At 51.8% G+C, this 14,639-nt stretch overlaps 1 protein-coding gene across 4 annotated transcripts in view; it reads left to right on the top strand.

Annotated features, from left to right (window-relative positions):
• CBS (cystathionine beta-synthase) overlaps positions 1-3,338 on the top strand; it is a 48,579-nt gene extending 45,241 nt beyond the window's left edge. For 2 of the 4 annotated variants that reach the window (XM_049874962.1, XM_049874963.1), the window contains exons 15-16: positions 695-779; positions 2,868-3,338. In XM_049874962.1, coding sequence (XP_049730919.1) covers positions 695-779; positions 2,868-3,004 — 222 coding nt within the window. In that variant the 3' untranslated portion in view covers positions 3,005-3,338. Of the gene's footprint in view, positions 1-694; positions 780-1,003; positions 1,073-2,867 lie in introns of those variants that run through there. The other 2 variants (XM_049874965.1, XR_007516227.1) reach the window with 2 other exon arrangements.
• The last annotated feature ends 11,301 nt before the right edge of the window (positions 3,339-14,639 follow it).

The following is a 14,639-nucleotide window of genomic DNA, read 5'->3' as shown; positions in this document are numbered from 1 at the left end:
CAGACAGTACAGAGGGTTCCCACATACCCCTTTTCCCTCCCCTAAACCCTGCACACTGTTGGCGCTATTATTAACGTCTTGCCCTCTTGTGGTACATTTGTTACAGCTCATGAACTAATATTGATACGTTGTTATTCACTACACTCCATGTTCACATTAAGGTTCACTCTTTGGGCGGTACAGTCCTGTGAGTTTTGACAAAACCACAATGCCCTGTGTCCACCATCGCAGCATCCTACAGAACAGTTCCACTGCCCTGAACATGCCCTGTACCCCCCCATTCATCCCTCCCCCGAGCCCCTGAAAACCACCCATCTTTTCACTGTCCCTAACATTTTCTCTTGTCCCCAACGCGTACAGTGGTAGTTGGAAGCTACAGTATTAGCTTTTTCAGGCTGGCTTCTTCCTTTTTTTTTTATTATTTAAGGTTTGTCTTTCTACCTGGGTGGTATTATCTCGATTCTTACTTTCAGCTTCTAAATCAGAGCAAAAGGCTGAAGGAGGAGTCTCCTGGGGCATTGCGGTGGGGCTGTTTCCCCTTGGAAGTTCCTCCTCCTCACCCCCCTTCCCTCCCCGGGCCTCCAGTGCAGTGGCAGGTGGCGGCCACCAGGGGCAGCAGACCTCAGGCTCAGGAGCAGAGGCCTGGTTCTCCCCGGGGGCAGGTGAGTGAGCCTGGCTGCCGCTTCTTTTGCAGATTCGCCTGACAGACCCGCTGGGCCAGCTCTCACACATCCTGGAGATGGACCACTTTGCCCTGGTGGTGCATGAGCAGATTCAGTGTGAGTGGGGCTCCGGTGCAGGCCCAGGCTGGTGGGGAGTTCAAGGGAGCAGGGGGGCACTGCTGGCCGGTAGAGGCAAGGCCGCGGCAGCTGGGCACGCTTGCCTCCCCTGTACCAGCCCCCATGATGTGGGCAGCGCCTCCAGCAGATGTAAGGTCTGCACAGCAGTGAGGCCCCTCCATCTGTCACTGAGCTCAACCTTCTCCTTTGATCTCCGACCCCAGGCCCTGGGTTGATGCACCTTTGTAATGAAGAGGCAGCCTGAGCTCTTGGGAGGTTCGGAGGCTGGGCTGTGCATGGGGCAGGGGCTCAGGTCACACCGAGGAGGGAGGGTCTTCTGCTCCGGGTGGGACTTATTGTGCAGAGTGCACAGACTCAGGTGTTGAGGCCCTTAGCTTCCAGGTGTTGAGGCCCTTAGCCTCTGGGACTGGAATAGTCACAAGTCTGGACACTGGTGATGTCCCTGTATCATCATCAAGGTTGCATGTCCTTCAGCAGCTCCCAGACTACTGGCCTCCTCCCTACTACCCCATGGTCAGGGCTCCAGGCTGTCTCTCAAGGGACTCCTGGGCTGGGTAGGTCTCAGAGGGCCCACCCAATCTCAGAGTGCTCCTGGGGCTTGTAACCAACTTGTGCTCATGAAGTCACCCCTCTCAGTCATCCTCAGAGCCTCTCCGTAGGCAGGATTCTCATTTTCTGAGAGTGGAACAAACAGCCTCTGCCCTTGGGCCCATGGTAAGGAATTGGGGGGCCCTGGAGCCCACCCACCCTAGCCCCCACCCCTGGCCTTGTGCACAGTGGGCATGGTGGGTGCGGCGGCTCAGCCCCGCTGAGGGCTGGTCTCCCTCTAACCCCCTCTCCTGCCCTTGGCTCCGCAGCGCAGGACCAGGCCTTGTCAGGCGTAGTGGGGGGGCCTGCAGGTACGTACGTGACCTTGCCCACACTTAGACATGGCTGCTGAGGACCAAGGAGGGTGTCTGGGCTCCCCAGCTTCTGTGGCTGACCCTCACCACTGGGCAGTTGTGAGCTCCCCTGGGGTGGGGGTCAGGGAGGGGGTGGGGAAGGAGGGAGGGAGGCATCCCTCCCCTTCAGGGGTAGATTAACCAGTGAGCAGGGTAGGTCCTTAATGTGTTTACCTACTAATCTGTAGTGCACAGTTTCACACGGGTGTCACACCGTTGACGTGGTGAAAAACAGGTGAAATTGTGCCCTACAGATTAGTAAGTATGCACAGGTAAGCCTGTGGGTACCTTGCTTACTGGGTAACCCGTCCCTGCTCCCTTAGCCTCACACTGACTTGAGGTTGAGCATCTCAGCCCTGGAGTCGCCAACGTTGCCCTCAGTGTCCTGATCTCTCTGCTCCCTGCTTTTTCCCAATGGGGAGTGCAGTCTCCCAGGTGGGGTGGGGGGAGCCTGCCTCTGCCCACCCCACACCACCCATGCCCAACTGACCTCTGCTAGCAAAGATAGGAGCGGGAGTGCAGGAATGGTCACAGTGCTGGGAAAAGGGATCCCACGGGTTGACCTGGGTATTTCTCATTTGCTTCTCTGCCCCGAAGAGGGGAGGGGTAGGGTCCTAGCCACTGTTTGCCCCAGGCCTGGGGTTCTAACCACCCTCTCTGCTCCAGGGCATGGAGGCCAGGGCAGGCGTTGTTCTAAACTCGAGTCACCCGGGAGGACTTGGCCTTGGAGGGCAGAATCGTAGGGCAGAACTTTGAGTTGCATTTTGCCCATGGGGCAGTGTTTGAATTTCATCCTTGGGCACAGAGATGCCCCACGGGCTTGTTCCAGGGTGATGTCCTGGATGTCTCTCTCACTGGGGGGAGTGGGCGTGGGGCAGGATGCTGCCTCGTCCTGGTGTAGGCTCTGCTCTGCAGCTTGGCCCAGATGCCGGGGCAGCCCCTGTCAGGAGACCACGTTTACTGTTGAGTTCCCTGAGGAGTTGCCCTGTTGTTCTGTGGTCCCCGGTGCTTGTGGGCACCCGGGGGGGCTCAGCAGGGAAGGGGCTCTGGGAGTGGGCACGACCATCTCAGGTCAGCTCCCAGCGGAGGCACCTTTTCACGGCCTGCCTCGCTGTTCTCTCTTCAGATCACAGCCAGGAGAAGTCCGGTAAGAAGCAGATGGTGTTTGGGGTCGTCACTGCCATTGACTTGCTGAGCTTCGTGGCTGCCCGTGAACGGAACCAGAAGACAAAGCTAAACCCAGGGTTGCCAGGCCAGCAGTGAATTCTCCACTCTTAGCCCTCTTCCTACTCAGGGTCCATTCTCTTGCTTTCGTAAACACTAGGCAAATCCGTGATTTCTCATTGCTTATCAACGACAGGTAGCCCGGAGCCGAGTCAGGCCAGCAGAAACGTTGCTGCTTCCCTTTTGTCAGTGCTTGTGACTGAAATGAATCTATTTATGTCTTAATCACTGAAAGGCGTTTTTCTTTGACTTTCTCTTAAAAACGATTTAACAAGGAAGTTGTATTAGAAGAGAAGATGGTCAAGTGGGTGAACACATACAAAGATTGGGGCAGAAGGATCGAGGAAGAAGAAAGTGCTTTTTCCGGAGAAGAATGGAGACAGGGGACAATAGAAGGGAGGCTGGGGAAATGTGGACCAGTTCATGCCCTTTCTCATGGGCAGCATCTCCCTTGGGGTGGGGTTGGTTCGTGGGTTTTGACCCTTGCTCATTGTGGAGCTACAACGAGTGCCTCCCCGCCATGCTTCCACACCCAGTGCCTTTGTCTCCCATTGTTGCTCTCACTGAAATACCACAAGTGGGTGCCTTTAGCAAACAAATTTATTTTCTCACAGTTGAGGCTGGAAGTCCAAATTCAGGGCACCAGCTCTAGTAGAAGGCTGTCTGTTGGTGCTGGGGGACGGTCCTTGTCCCTGCATCCTTGGTTCCTGGGCAATCCTCACCTGGCCTCTGTCTCCCCTGTTTGAGCTTGTCTATGTGTCTCATCCGCTCTTTTGATAACTCGGAAGTGATCAGGTTTTGGACACACCTGCACTGACATGGTTTCATAAACATAACAAAGAAAACCCTTTTAGGAAAAAGGGGTCAGGATTCCAACTCATGTTTCACAGGGACACAGTTCAATCCATAATACCCCAACTCTGTTTCTTCTTTCTCATCAAACCATGTCAGTCATGCCCATCATAATGGTAACCCCTGGGTGTCTCCGTGCCCACAAAACACTGCCCTGGACAGTGCTACGGCCATCTGGGTGCCGTGCCCAGAAACCCTTTCCATAGGAACTTCCGTCCACCCTGTTCTTAAAGCCAATGGCTCCTATCAGTTTCCTGTGACACTTTTTCTCTCTTTAAGCTTAGAAGTAGGCATTGCCTTGGTTCATACTGCAAACTTCAGTGATGTCGTGGTGTTGGAATTAGGACCTTCATGTCAGTGCTTGGTGGCGCAGTGGTTAAGAGCTCAGCTGCTAACCAAAAGGTCAGCAATTCAAATCCACTAGCCACTCTCTGGAAACCATATGGGGGCAGTTCTACTCTGTCCTGTAGGGTCCCTGTGAATCGGACACGACTCAATGTCAACAGGTTTTTGGGTGGTGCAAATGGCTAACGCACTCAGCTGCTAACCGAAAGGTTGGAGGTTTGAGTTCACCCAGAGGTGACTCGTAAGAAAGACCTGGCCATCTACATCCGAAAAACCAGCCATTGAAAACCCAGGGGAGTGCAGTTCTACCATGACACACAAGGGGTTGCCGTGAGTCGGAATCAACTTGATGGCAACTGTTTAGTAGATATTTTAGGCTTTACCACTCAGCTCTGCTGACGTAGCCTGACAGCAGCCCTGACAACATGTGAGCAGGTGTGGTGATGGTCCAATGACTTTTATTAATGAACACTGAAATATGAATTCCACGTAAATTTTTTTTTTTTTTTAAACCACTTAAAAATGTAAGCTTGTGGGCTACAGATAAGCAAGCGTTGGGCTGGATTGGGTTCATGGCCGTGATTTACTGACAGATGGTCTAGAGTCTTGGCCGTGGGTGGGTGGGGCGCCCCCCAGGTGTGAGGCCCCCTGCTGTGCCCCAGCAAGGTGAGGGTAAAGATCTGGGCCGTGAATGCAGATACATGAGGGGCTCTGGAGTCTGTGCTGGGGGGTGGTGGGGAAGGGGAAAAGGGCCGCTCAGCGTTATGAGAAGGAATGGGCCATCACCTTGGCCAGAGAGCACCACTGGTCCTGGATAAGAACTCCTGAGAATGGCAGAAGAAGGGAGAGACCAAGGAATCACTTTCTGGAAAGTTCAGAACCAGGAGGGTAAGGGAGTCCTGAGAGCTGACAGGTATAAAATCCCACAGGCTGCTCTTGCAGCACGTTCACTCCCTGAATGCGAAGACCTTTGCCTCAGTACCGCCTTGCCTCAGTCCTGGGGTGGACACCTGGCTGTTGTGTTGTTCTGGGGGGCGAGTCTGGAGTCCAGCTGACCCCCAAAGCCTTCCCTGCACCGTCTGAGTTCTCCTGGGGAAGCAGCAGCAGAACTGGGCCACACTGAGGGATTTTTTAATTTAAGTGTTTCCTTTGAATGCCCTCCTTCCTGTTCCGAGGGCAGGTGGCTGTGCTTCGGACAAACACAAACAGAAATTAGCCTGAGGGTGAGGGGACGGTGGTGGGGTCTGTTGTCACACATTTTGTGAACAGGGAACTGCTTCTCACTTGTAATTTCTGTTAACAAAAATAAACAGGAAATGAAAGAAAACTGCACCATGAGCGAAAATGATCTCAGACATCAAGCGAAGGGGTGATGGAGTTGGTGTCCGTCTCTGAAGGCGGTGGGCCATCGGAGACTGAGATGTTTGTGGTGTCTACTCCAGGGCTGGCAGGCGGGCAGGCAATGTGTTTCTGATATGCCATGGGTCATTTTGATTTAGCTGTAATTTTTAAGGGGACTCGTGTGCTGATCTGCCCCCAATGTCAGTGTCAGGCTCTCAGGAGTGGGACTTTTCTTGAACTGCCCAGGGTTTGGGGAAACATGCCAGCCAGGAAGGACCTCTGGCTTCCCAGGCCACCAGTCATGCTTTCTGTTAGTCTTCACGGAGACTGGGAGGTGGTGGCCTTTAGGAGCGGGTTTCGTTCTGCCTAAAAAACACCTGATTGAATGTGCTTATGAACTGGAGTCCCTATTTGGTGGTGTACTGGTTTCCTAGGACCACTGTGACAAAGTGCCACAAATTAGGTAGCTTTAAACAACGGACATTCATTGTCTCACAATTCTTGAAGCCAGAAATCCAAATTCAGGGTGTCCACAGGGCCATGTGCCCTCCAAAGGCTCTAGGGGAAGACGCTTTCTTGTCTCAGTTTCTAGTGGCTCCTGGTGTTCCTTGGCTGGTGGCTGCATCACCCCAGCTCTGCCTGTCTTCATGTCACCTTCTCCTCTGTGTCTGTCTCTCCTTCTACTGTAAGGACATCATTCATCTAGCATTAGAACCCACCCTACGCTGGTGTTACCTCGTGTTGACTAAGTACAACCGTGAAGACCCTATCTCCAAGCAAGGTCACATTCATAGGTACAGGGATTAGGACCTGAACGTATCTTTTTTTTTTTTTTTTCCTTGATGGTGGTGGAGAGGGAGGTTAAACAATTCAACCCACAATGGGGCACTGTGGCTTCCCCAACTGAAATGTGGCTTCAAGATCTGATGGCTGGCAGGAGAAGGTGCCCTCTGGTGGGTGTCAGTATGTGTTACAAAGGTCCTCACATCTGTGTTCATTCAGCGCTCTGGCCACATCACTCAGCCCGGGCCTCATCCAATCTTCTAATCCTGCTCCTTCAGGCCGCTAAGTCAGCCTGCCCACTAGCCACTGGCTGCTAGTCCTTGTTCTACACAAAGAAGGTGACAGATGCCCTGCCCACTGGCCAGGATGGCATTGAAAGACACTGTCCTAGGAATCTCTAAAGAAACAGAACCCACGATATATACAGAGAGAGAGACCCTAGGCAATGCAAATGGTTAACAAGCTTGGCTGCTAACCAAAAGGTTGACTGAGTCTGCCCAGAAAGGCCTGATGATTTATTTTGGAAAAACCAGCCATTGAAAACCCTATGGCACACAGCTCTGCTTTGACATACTTGGGGTTGCCATGTGTTGGGGTCAATTCAATGGCAACAAGTTCATATTGGGGGGAGGGAGAGAGTGATTACTTCAAGGAATTGACTCACACAGTTCTGGGGGACTGGTAAGTTCAAAATCTGTAGGTCAGGCAAAAGGCAGGAGACTCCTGCAGGCTTGTGTCCCAAAATCCAGAGGTCTGGCAATGGGAAAAACAAGGAAGTAACGGCAAAATGTCTATAGCCTGGAGGCAGAGCATACCATAGGGAAACTCTCTTTTTGCTCTTAAAACCTTCAACTGATTGGCTGAGGCCCACCCGCACCGTGGAGGGTGATCTGCTTTGCTTGAGGCCAACTGATCTGGGCCGTGCAGACGGTTAACTTGCTCGCTGCAAACCAAAAGGTTGGATGTGGGAGCCCACCTAGAAGTGCCTCGAAAGAAAGGTCTGGTGATTTATTTCTCAAAAATCAGCCATTGAAAACCCTCCAGAGCACAGTTCTACTCTGACACAGTGTCACCATGACTTGAAATCGACTCGATAGCAACTGGCAAGTAAAGTACTTCATAATGACATCTAGCGTTTGACAAAATGCCGGACTCCACAGCCTAGCAAAATTGACACATGAAATTAACCATCACACACAGCATCAGGTCTGTGAGCACTTGAGGTGGGAGGTCCAACTGCCTGCGCAGAGGGTTTGGGGTCTCTTCCCTGAGCCATTGGCGGTGGTTATGTGGTGCCCACTGCATGTCAAGTGCTGAGGTGGCCCTAGGAGGCAGGCAAGGAGCCCAGTGCCTGTCTTTGGAGCTGGTGTCTGGACAGCCAGCAATCGGCACATTTTAACAGTCCAGAGTCATGGGCTGGATTGCGGAAGAGGGGCAGGAGGGAGGGCAGGGCTGCTGGGAGCTCAGGTCCCGCTTCCCAGAGCAGGAAATGCAGAGAGGCAGGGTCCGGTGAGTCCACAGAGCCCCCAGGTGCTGGGCAGCACAGCCAGCACCGTCTACATGTGGAGTCCATGCCTGGCACCTCGCCTGGGCCAGACACCCCCTTCTCCTCCCAGGTCCCCACCCAGAAGGACTGACCCTCTGGACGCCAGACCCTGAGCTCAAAGGACAGAGAAAAAAATAAACACACGGGTCCTGTGACCTTCCTCAGTGGGTCTTGGTTTAGGGCATGTCGGGAACGCCATCACAGAAGGATGGTGCCATGGGGGGCCAGTGGCAGGCAGAGGGGAAAATGTGGTTCTCCCAGGAGTGAGCTTGCCCGAGGGAGACTCTTCCAGAGAACTGTTTGCTTTGCTTCTCCATGTGCCCCTGCCCCAGGCTTTTGCAAGTGGGCAGCTGCTCCATGCCTCCTCACCCCTGGGAAGGTTCGAGGCCAGGCAGAAGCCAACAGTGGTTTCCACAAACCCAAGCCCACTATGGCCAAGGGTCCTGGAGGTAGAGGTGGATCCTGAGGCCTGGGTTGTCACACCAAGAGGCAGAGCCCACAGGAAGGCTGCATCACCCCAGCCCAGGCAAAGGGCAGCAGGGCCCAGAGCTGAGAGGGCTTCAGGGGCAGGGCCTGCAGAGTTACATACAGCTGGGGGCTGAGGAGCCGGGGCCTTCTCAGAGCCCTTGGAGATCTCGGAACCCGACTGTGTTCCTGAGAGAATGTGCACAGTGAGTGCTCAGAGGGGAAATTAAGTTTGTTTAATGAAGAAGAAGGAGGAGCCCTTTCTTGCACGCCTGAGTTTGTAGTGAAGCATCAGACCTGCTGTGCAGATTCTCTGAGTTTGGTTTGGGTAATTTTTTGGACGGGCAAGGTTAGGGTTGGAGTCCCTGGGTGGTACCACACTTGGCTGCTAACCGGAAAGTTGGAGATTCAAGTCTATCCCGAGCTGCCTTGGAAGAAAGGCCTGGAGATCCACTTGTGAAAAATCAGTCATTGAAAGCACTATGCTCTGACACACATGGGGTCGCCATGAGTTGGAGTGAACTTGACAGCAACTGAAAAAACAACAAAGTTTGGGCAGGGGTAGGAGCGTGTTGCTCCTCCATTGTGAGGTGGGGGACCTGCTTCCATAAATCATTCTTATACTCCAGTCAATTTCTGGGATAAGTGGTCATTGAGAACATGAGGAGGAACCCAGGTCCATACCCTGATGTGGGACACTCAGTAGCTGCCTCTTGCCTCCCCTTCCTCCAGTTCCTTGTAAGGATCTGGTCCGCACACTGCTGTCTCCTCCTCCCCCTCTTGTCTCCTCTGACACCATTCTCTTCACTCATCGAGGTTGGCTTGGGGGCTCAGGTGGCAGATGACGCATTCAGTGGGACTTTCAGGAACACCTGGAAGGGTCTCTGTACACCAAAGGCTGAGGTCTTGGTTTCCATGACGTTTATCTTTTTTGTCAACAGCTCAGGTAAATGTCTGCCAATCAGACTTGAGGAAGCACAAAGCTGGGAGCAATTGCTGACACCGTGCAGGACACACAAAAAGTTCAGATGGACCTCAAAGACGGCAGTGGCAGGCCACGCCAATCGCAGGGTGGACCGGAGATCACTGTGAAGTTCATCTAGTGTTAAATGGTAAATCGCCAGGACCTTGCCTGCAACCATTTCTGAGAAAACCCTGGAAGGGTTACAGTACTCACAAGGTCATTCCGGGCTGACCATGTGACCCAGCTCCCAAAGCAGACCCCACTTTATCCTCACCTGTAGAAATAGCGAGTCCATAGCATGCGAGGTGACGGGGCAGGCACTGTGTCCAGTCTTAGCTGCCAGCTGCTAAAGGGGTTATCCTCACAGTAGAATTTGTCCAAAGAAGAGAGGCCAAGAGGTGGTGCACGTTCCTAAAACTGATCAGTTCACAGCCAAGCAAGTAACTGAGTTAACCAAGCTAACCGTTTGCACCACCCAGGGACTCTTGGCCTAGATCCAGGGGGAAGTAGGCTCTGCCTCATTGTGGGAGGAGCTGCACACAGACAGGTAGAGGAAGAACTGTAGATAGCCATCATTGGAAACATCAGCCTCAGCCAGCTCCAGACTGGGACCAGCCTCATGCTCTCAAAATGGCTGCCAGCTATGACCAGGCCTGACTTCAGAACCAGATCCCTAGAACCGGGTCAGTCTCTGTAGCTGCTTCATGATGGGGGAAGGAGGGGCAATACAAAGAGAAGCAAACAAACCTGGGTACACAGGGGATGGGGAAGAAGGGAATGGGGCAGAAGCCATTGGACAGAATGTGGACAGTTGCCTTCCAGGCGTGATGAGAGGAACCTTCTTAACCTTGAAATTCCAAGTGAGTTACTTCCCATGGTCTCCCCAACCCCCAGCTCTTTCCCTCCTCTGGATTTGAGTAGAAAGTTTCACAGTTACAGTGATGGCCGGTGGCGGGGGGGATGGCACATGGCCCATGGAGGCTCCATCGGTGTCACTTGGTGGGCCGTTGTGCCTCAGGGAGGTGTTGGCAGAACTCAACTGTGGGCTGCTGGTGTGATGGTTAATTTTATGTGTCAGCTTGGCTAGGCTATGGTTCCTAGTGGTTTGGCCAAACACTACTCTAGTTGCTGTTCCGTAATGTAATCTAAAGGCAATGTAATCACTTTCCGTAACGTAATTTAGTATAAACCAATCAGTTAATTAGGGAGTTTCCTTAGGGTGTGTTCTGCCTCCAGAATATAAGTAGCTATTTTGGAGGAACTTTACTCTGCACTATTCCTGTCTCCAGAATTGGGATGCAAGGCTGCAGGAGTCTTCAGCCTGTCACCTGACCTATGAAAGTAAATCTCTGTATATATACATGTATGCCTCATTGGTACTGTTTCTCTAGAAAGCCCTAAGATAGCTGTCTTTCCACAAAATTTGATTCAGAATCATTTACGTCTGGATCTAAGAGGGTGAGATGAGGAGTGGCAAGAGCTAGGTGAGGGCCAGACCGTAGGAGGATGACGGGACCCTAGGAGGGCTTCAGCACATGTGACCTTACTTCCCACTTTCCAAGTGTCCCTGGTGCCCCTGGTAGCAAGTGGGACAGACCTCCTTCCTGAACGGCTCCTGCACAGACACTGATTCCCCAAGGCAGGGGTCACAATCTGGAGTCATTGTGCAGCTCGCCTACCCCCCGGCACCTCACATATAACACTGCTGCATAAATAACGTGGGTTTATTTCATTTACCACCCATCTGTCAGTTTGTCATACAGTGGTGGCTTCTGTCTTGCTGTGATGCTGGAAGCTATGCCACCAGTATTTCAAATACCAGCAGGGTCACCCACGGTGGACAGGTGTCAGTGGAGCTAGCAGGCTGAAGAAAGGCCTGGGGATCTACTTCTACAAAGTAGCCGATGAAAACCTTAGGGATCACAAGAGAATGTTGTCTAATATAGTGCTGGAAGATAAGCCCCTTAGACTTCACCTGTTTTGTCCACTGCTGCAGCCCCAGTGCCTGCAACACACATTTGGCATGCGTTTGGTACTCGGTAAGAAGTATTTGTTAAAGGGATGAATGAATACAGTGGGTCGTCGCTTCCATGAAACGCCTCAGGATCCCCAAGCGTGGAGCAGGGTTAGGATCACCGTCCATGTCTCAGCCCTTCAGCACTAGCTAGCGTCTGTGTCCTTATTGGCCAAAGGCACTGTTCCCGGCCCAGCTCCCCCTGGACGTGAGTCCTCACTCTGCCACACGCTAGCCGGTGCCCTTGGGCAACCTATCTCCAACTCCATGGCTATAAGTTATCAGTTGTTGAGTCGACTCTGACTCATGGTGACCCATGTATGTCAGAGTAGACCTGTGCTCCATAGGGTTTTCAATGACTGATTTTCTTGGAATTAGATGGCCAGGCCTTACCTCCTTCCAGACAAGGAAGCTCAAAAAGAACTAGACTTGGACCCCACCAGTCTCTGTAACTAGTGTTGTCACATTCTCCCCATCTGCCCCTCCTTCCAGGCTTCACAGCACACACACACGCACACGCACAAGCGTGAACACATGCGTGTAGACACATGTACACACGCACCCACACATGTGCTTGCTCCCAGGACCTACATGCCATTTAGACTTACATCAAAATGTCATCTCACATATTGAACTCAATTCAGCCTCCACCGGGAGCAGTTCCAAAAGCTTGTTGTTTGAGGAAAGATTTTCTTAAACTCTGGAGCCTGAGATTTCAAAGTATCTATTCCTAAGACAACTTACTGTGTTCACTGCTCCCACTCATCATTAACAAATGGGAACCCAGGAACCCAGAATGTTCTAACCCAATCACGATGGATTAAGTTCTTAGAGAAAGCCTGCTTTAAAACGTGATCACCGTTAAGAGCAATAATTTCCATCTGTGTGAAGCAGCCGCCCCAAAACACTGCTCCTACGAACAGAGGGGCTCCTAAGGCGTGAACGGCTGCTCAGCGGGAAGAGTTCTGTGCCCAGAGAGGTTAGGCCAGCCCTGGAGGAAGCAGTCACATCTGCAAAGACCCTACTTCCAGACAAGGCCACATTCTGTTTGGGGGACACAATTCAACCCATAACAGTGGATAATGGAGTGGGGAAGGAGCCCTGGCGGTGCTCGGCTGCTAACCAAAAGGTTGACGGTTTAAACCTACCCAGTGGCTCTACAGGAGAAAGACCTAGCGATCTGCTCCTGTAAAGACCACAGCCTACAAAATCCTACGAGGCAGTTCTACTCTGTCCCATGGGGTCACTATGAGTTGGAACCGACTTCGATGGCACCTGAACAACAACAATGGGGTAGGAGGGGAGGGGAAGACAGCAGGGCCTCATGGGCCATTGTCAGGACTCGCTTATACACAGAGCACATTTTCAAAGGACCACCCAGGTGGCTTGGTGGAAGCAGGAGTGCAGGTGGGAAAAGCTCCGGCACCAGGTGAGGCTGACAGAGCAGATGGAAGCACCCAGATCCTAGGAAGCTTTTCCCACAGTGTCTGGGGTCCTTGGCCCTGGCAGTCTGGGAATGTTGAAAGCAGGGGAAGCTGAATATGTCCACCCTGGGGCACTGTATGTGTGGGCCCCCAGGTGGTAGACTCTCATGGGTGTGGTGTCTGAGTTTGTGCAGTCCACATCTCACACATCCATCCACAACGGCCTTGATTCCAGATGGAGCCAGGGTGGGCACGGACAAAACCCTCCTGTGCCTGCTCAACATGTCTTTCCCAAACCTCTGCAGCATTTGTGACTTTGCACCCCTTGGCTGTGGCTTATTGGAGAACAGGAAACCCCACAATTGACCCCACCCCCACCTTGAAGGATCTCCACCAAATGCCAGTGCCTGGCCAGCTCTGGGCTCCTGGGCCCTGAGTATCTTATTGTTGTTAGATGCCGTTGAGCCAACTTCGACCCACAGTGACCTTGTGTACAACAGAATGAAATGCTGCCTGGTCATGTGTCTTCCTCATGGTCACTGGCAAGTTCATTACTGCAGCTATTGAGCCAATCCATCCCACTGAGGGTCTCCGTCACCCTCACTGGCCCTCTACTTCACCGAACATGATGTTCTCCTCTAACGATTCCTCCTGATGACGTGCCCAAAGCAAGCCAGTTGGACAATGTTGTTGTGATCCATAAGGTTTTCACTGGCTAATTTTTAGAAACAGATCACCAGGCCTTTCTGAAATACCTCATCTTCCCAGCCCCATACCCACAAGCTGATCTAAGTCTACCTTGACCTCCACTTACAATGGTGATGTCCATCTTCTGAGCTCAGACCCTTTCCCTTCCCAGAACACCTAGTCTAGTGATGGCCTTTGTCTTTCACCTGCATCCTTCCCATTGCCCAATTTCTCAAAGCTCTCTCTCAAGCCTAACTTTTCTCACATCTTCCCACCCCAGTCAAACGGGTTCCCCTTTGGCACTCAGCTAAGAGCTCAGTTACGCATTCTCTGGGGCTCAGGACCCACCACCGGCACTGGTGTGGACGAGGCTCCGTTCTTGGTTAAGATTCCCTCTTGTTCCCCACTCTTAGTGGCCTTGCCCCCAGAGGCCTCCACCCTTGGACGTATAAATCTGTCCTGGACCAAGGAAGTGTACTGTGCATCTCTCATTTACCTGGACGGGACAAGGCTGTAGATCAGGCCCCGCTTCTTTTTTTCTCCACTCAAACCTATTTTAAAATCTTGTTTGTAACAGTCACTCTAGGATTTAGCTTCCGTTTAGGACGTAGAAAGCCGGAACACTGCTGCCCCACTAACAGAGAGAAAGCTGGACGGTCTACAAAGCCTTCACTGTTCCTCAATACAACATCAAGTAACAGGAGAAATAAGGACAAATGAAACCTATCAGATACCGGATGTACGGTGTTGTCAGCGGAGACCCACCAACAGAAAGGTGGTGGGAGGAGCAGAACAGGGACAGCTTTAGTATGTTAATATTGTCTGTTACTTGTTGTTTGTATGTTAAATGTTGTTGCAATTTCAAGTTGTGTAATATTTGTGGTAACCACTAAGAAAACACCTAGAAAAAACACTCAGAAGGAAGAAATCAATAAAGCTTATCGCAAAAAAGCAGCTAAAAACAGAATAAAAAGTCAAGGAAGATATAAGGCACTCAGAAAACAATAAACAAAATGAATGACACACTGTGAAAAATGTAACTAATGTCACTGAACAATTTATGCAGAAATTGTCAAATGGGAACCTAATTTGCTGTGTACTTTCACTGAAAACACAGTATTATTTAAAAACAAACAAAAAATCCTAACTGTTCCTGAACTCATCAGATAGCTGAGGTTGCAAGGGAACCAGGTGAACAGAATTCTTCCAAAGAGGGACAAGCCTTCTGTCTTAGTCATCTAGTGTTGCTGTAG

Source organism: Elephas maximus, chromosome 2 (assembly GCF_024166365.1).
Source record: "Elephas maximus indicus isolate mEleMax1 chromosome 2, mEleMax1 primary haplotype, whole genome shotgun sequence".
In the NCBI taxonomy this organism is placed as follows: Eukaryota; Metazoa; Chordata; class Mammalia; order Proboscidea; family Elephantidae; genus Elephas; species Elephas maximus.
Note: the sequence above shows the minus strand (reverse complement) of the source record. Positions and strands in the feature narration are given on the sequence as shown.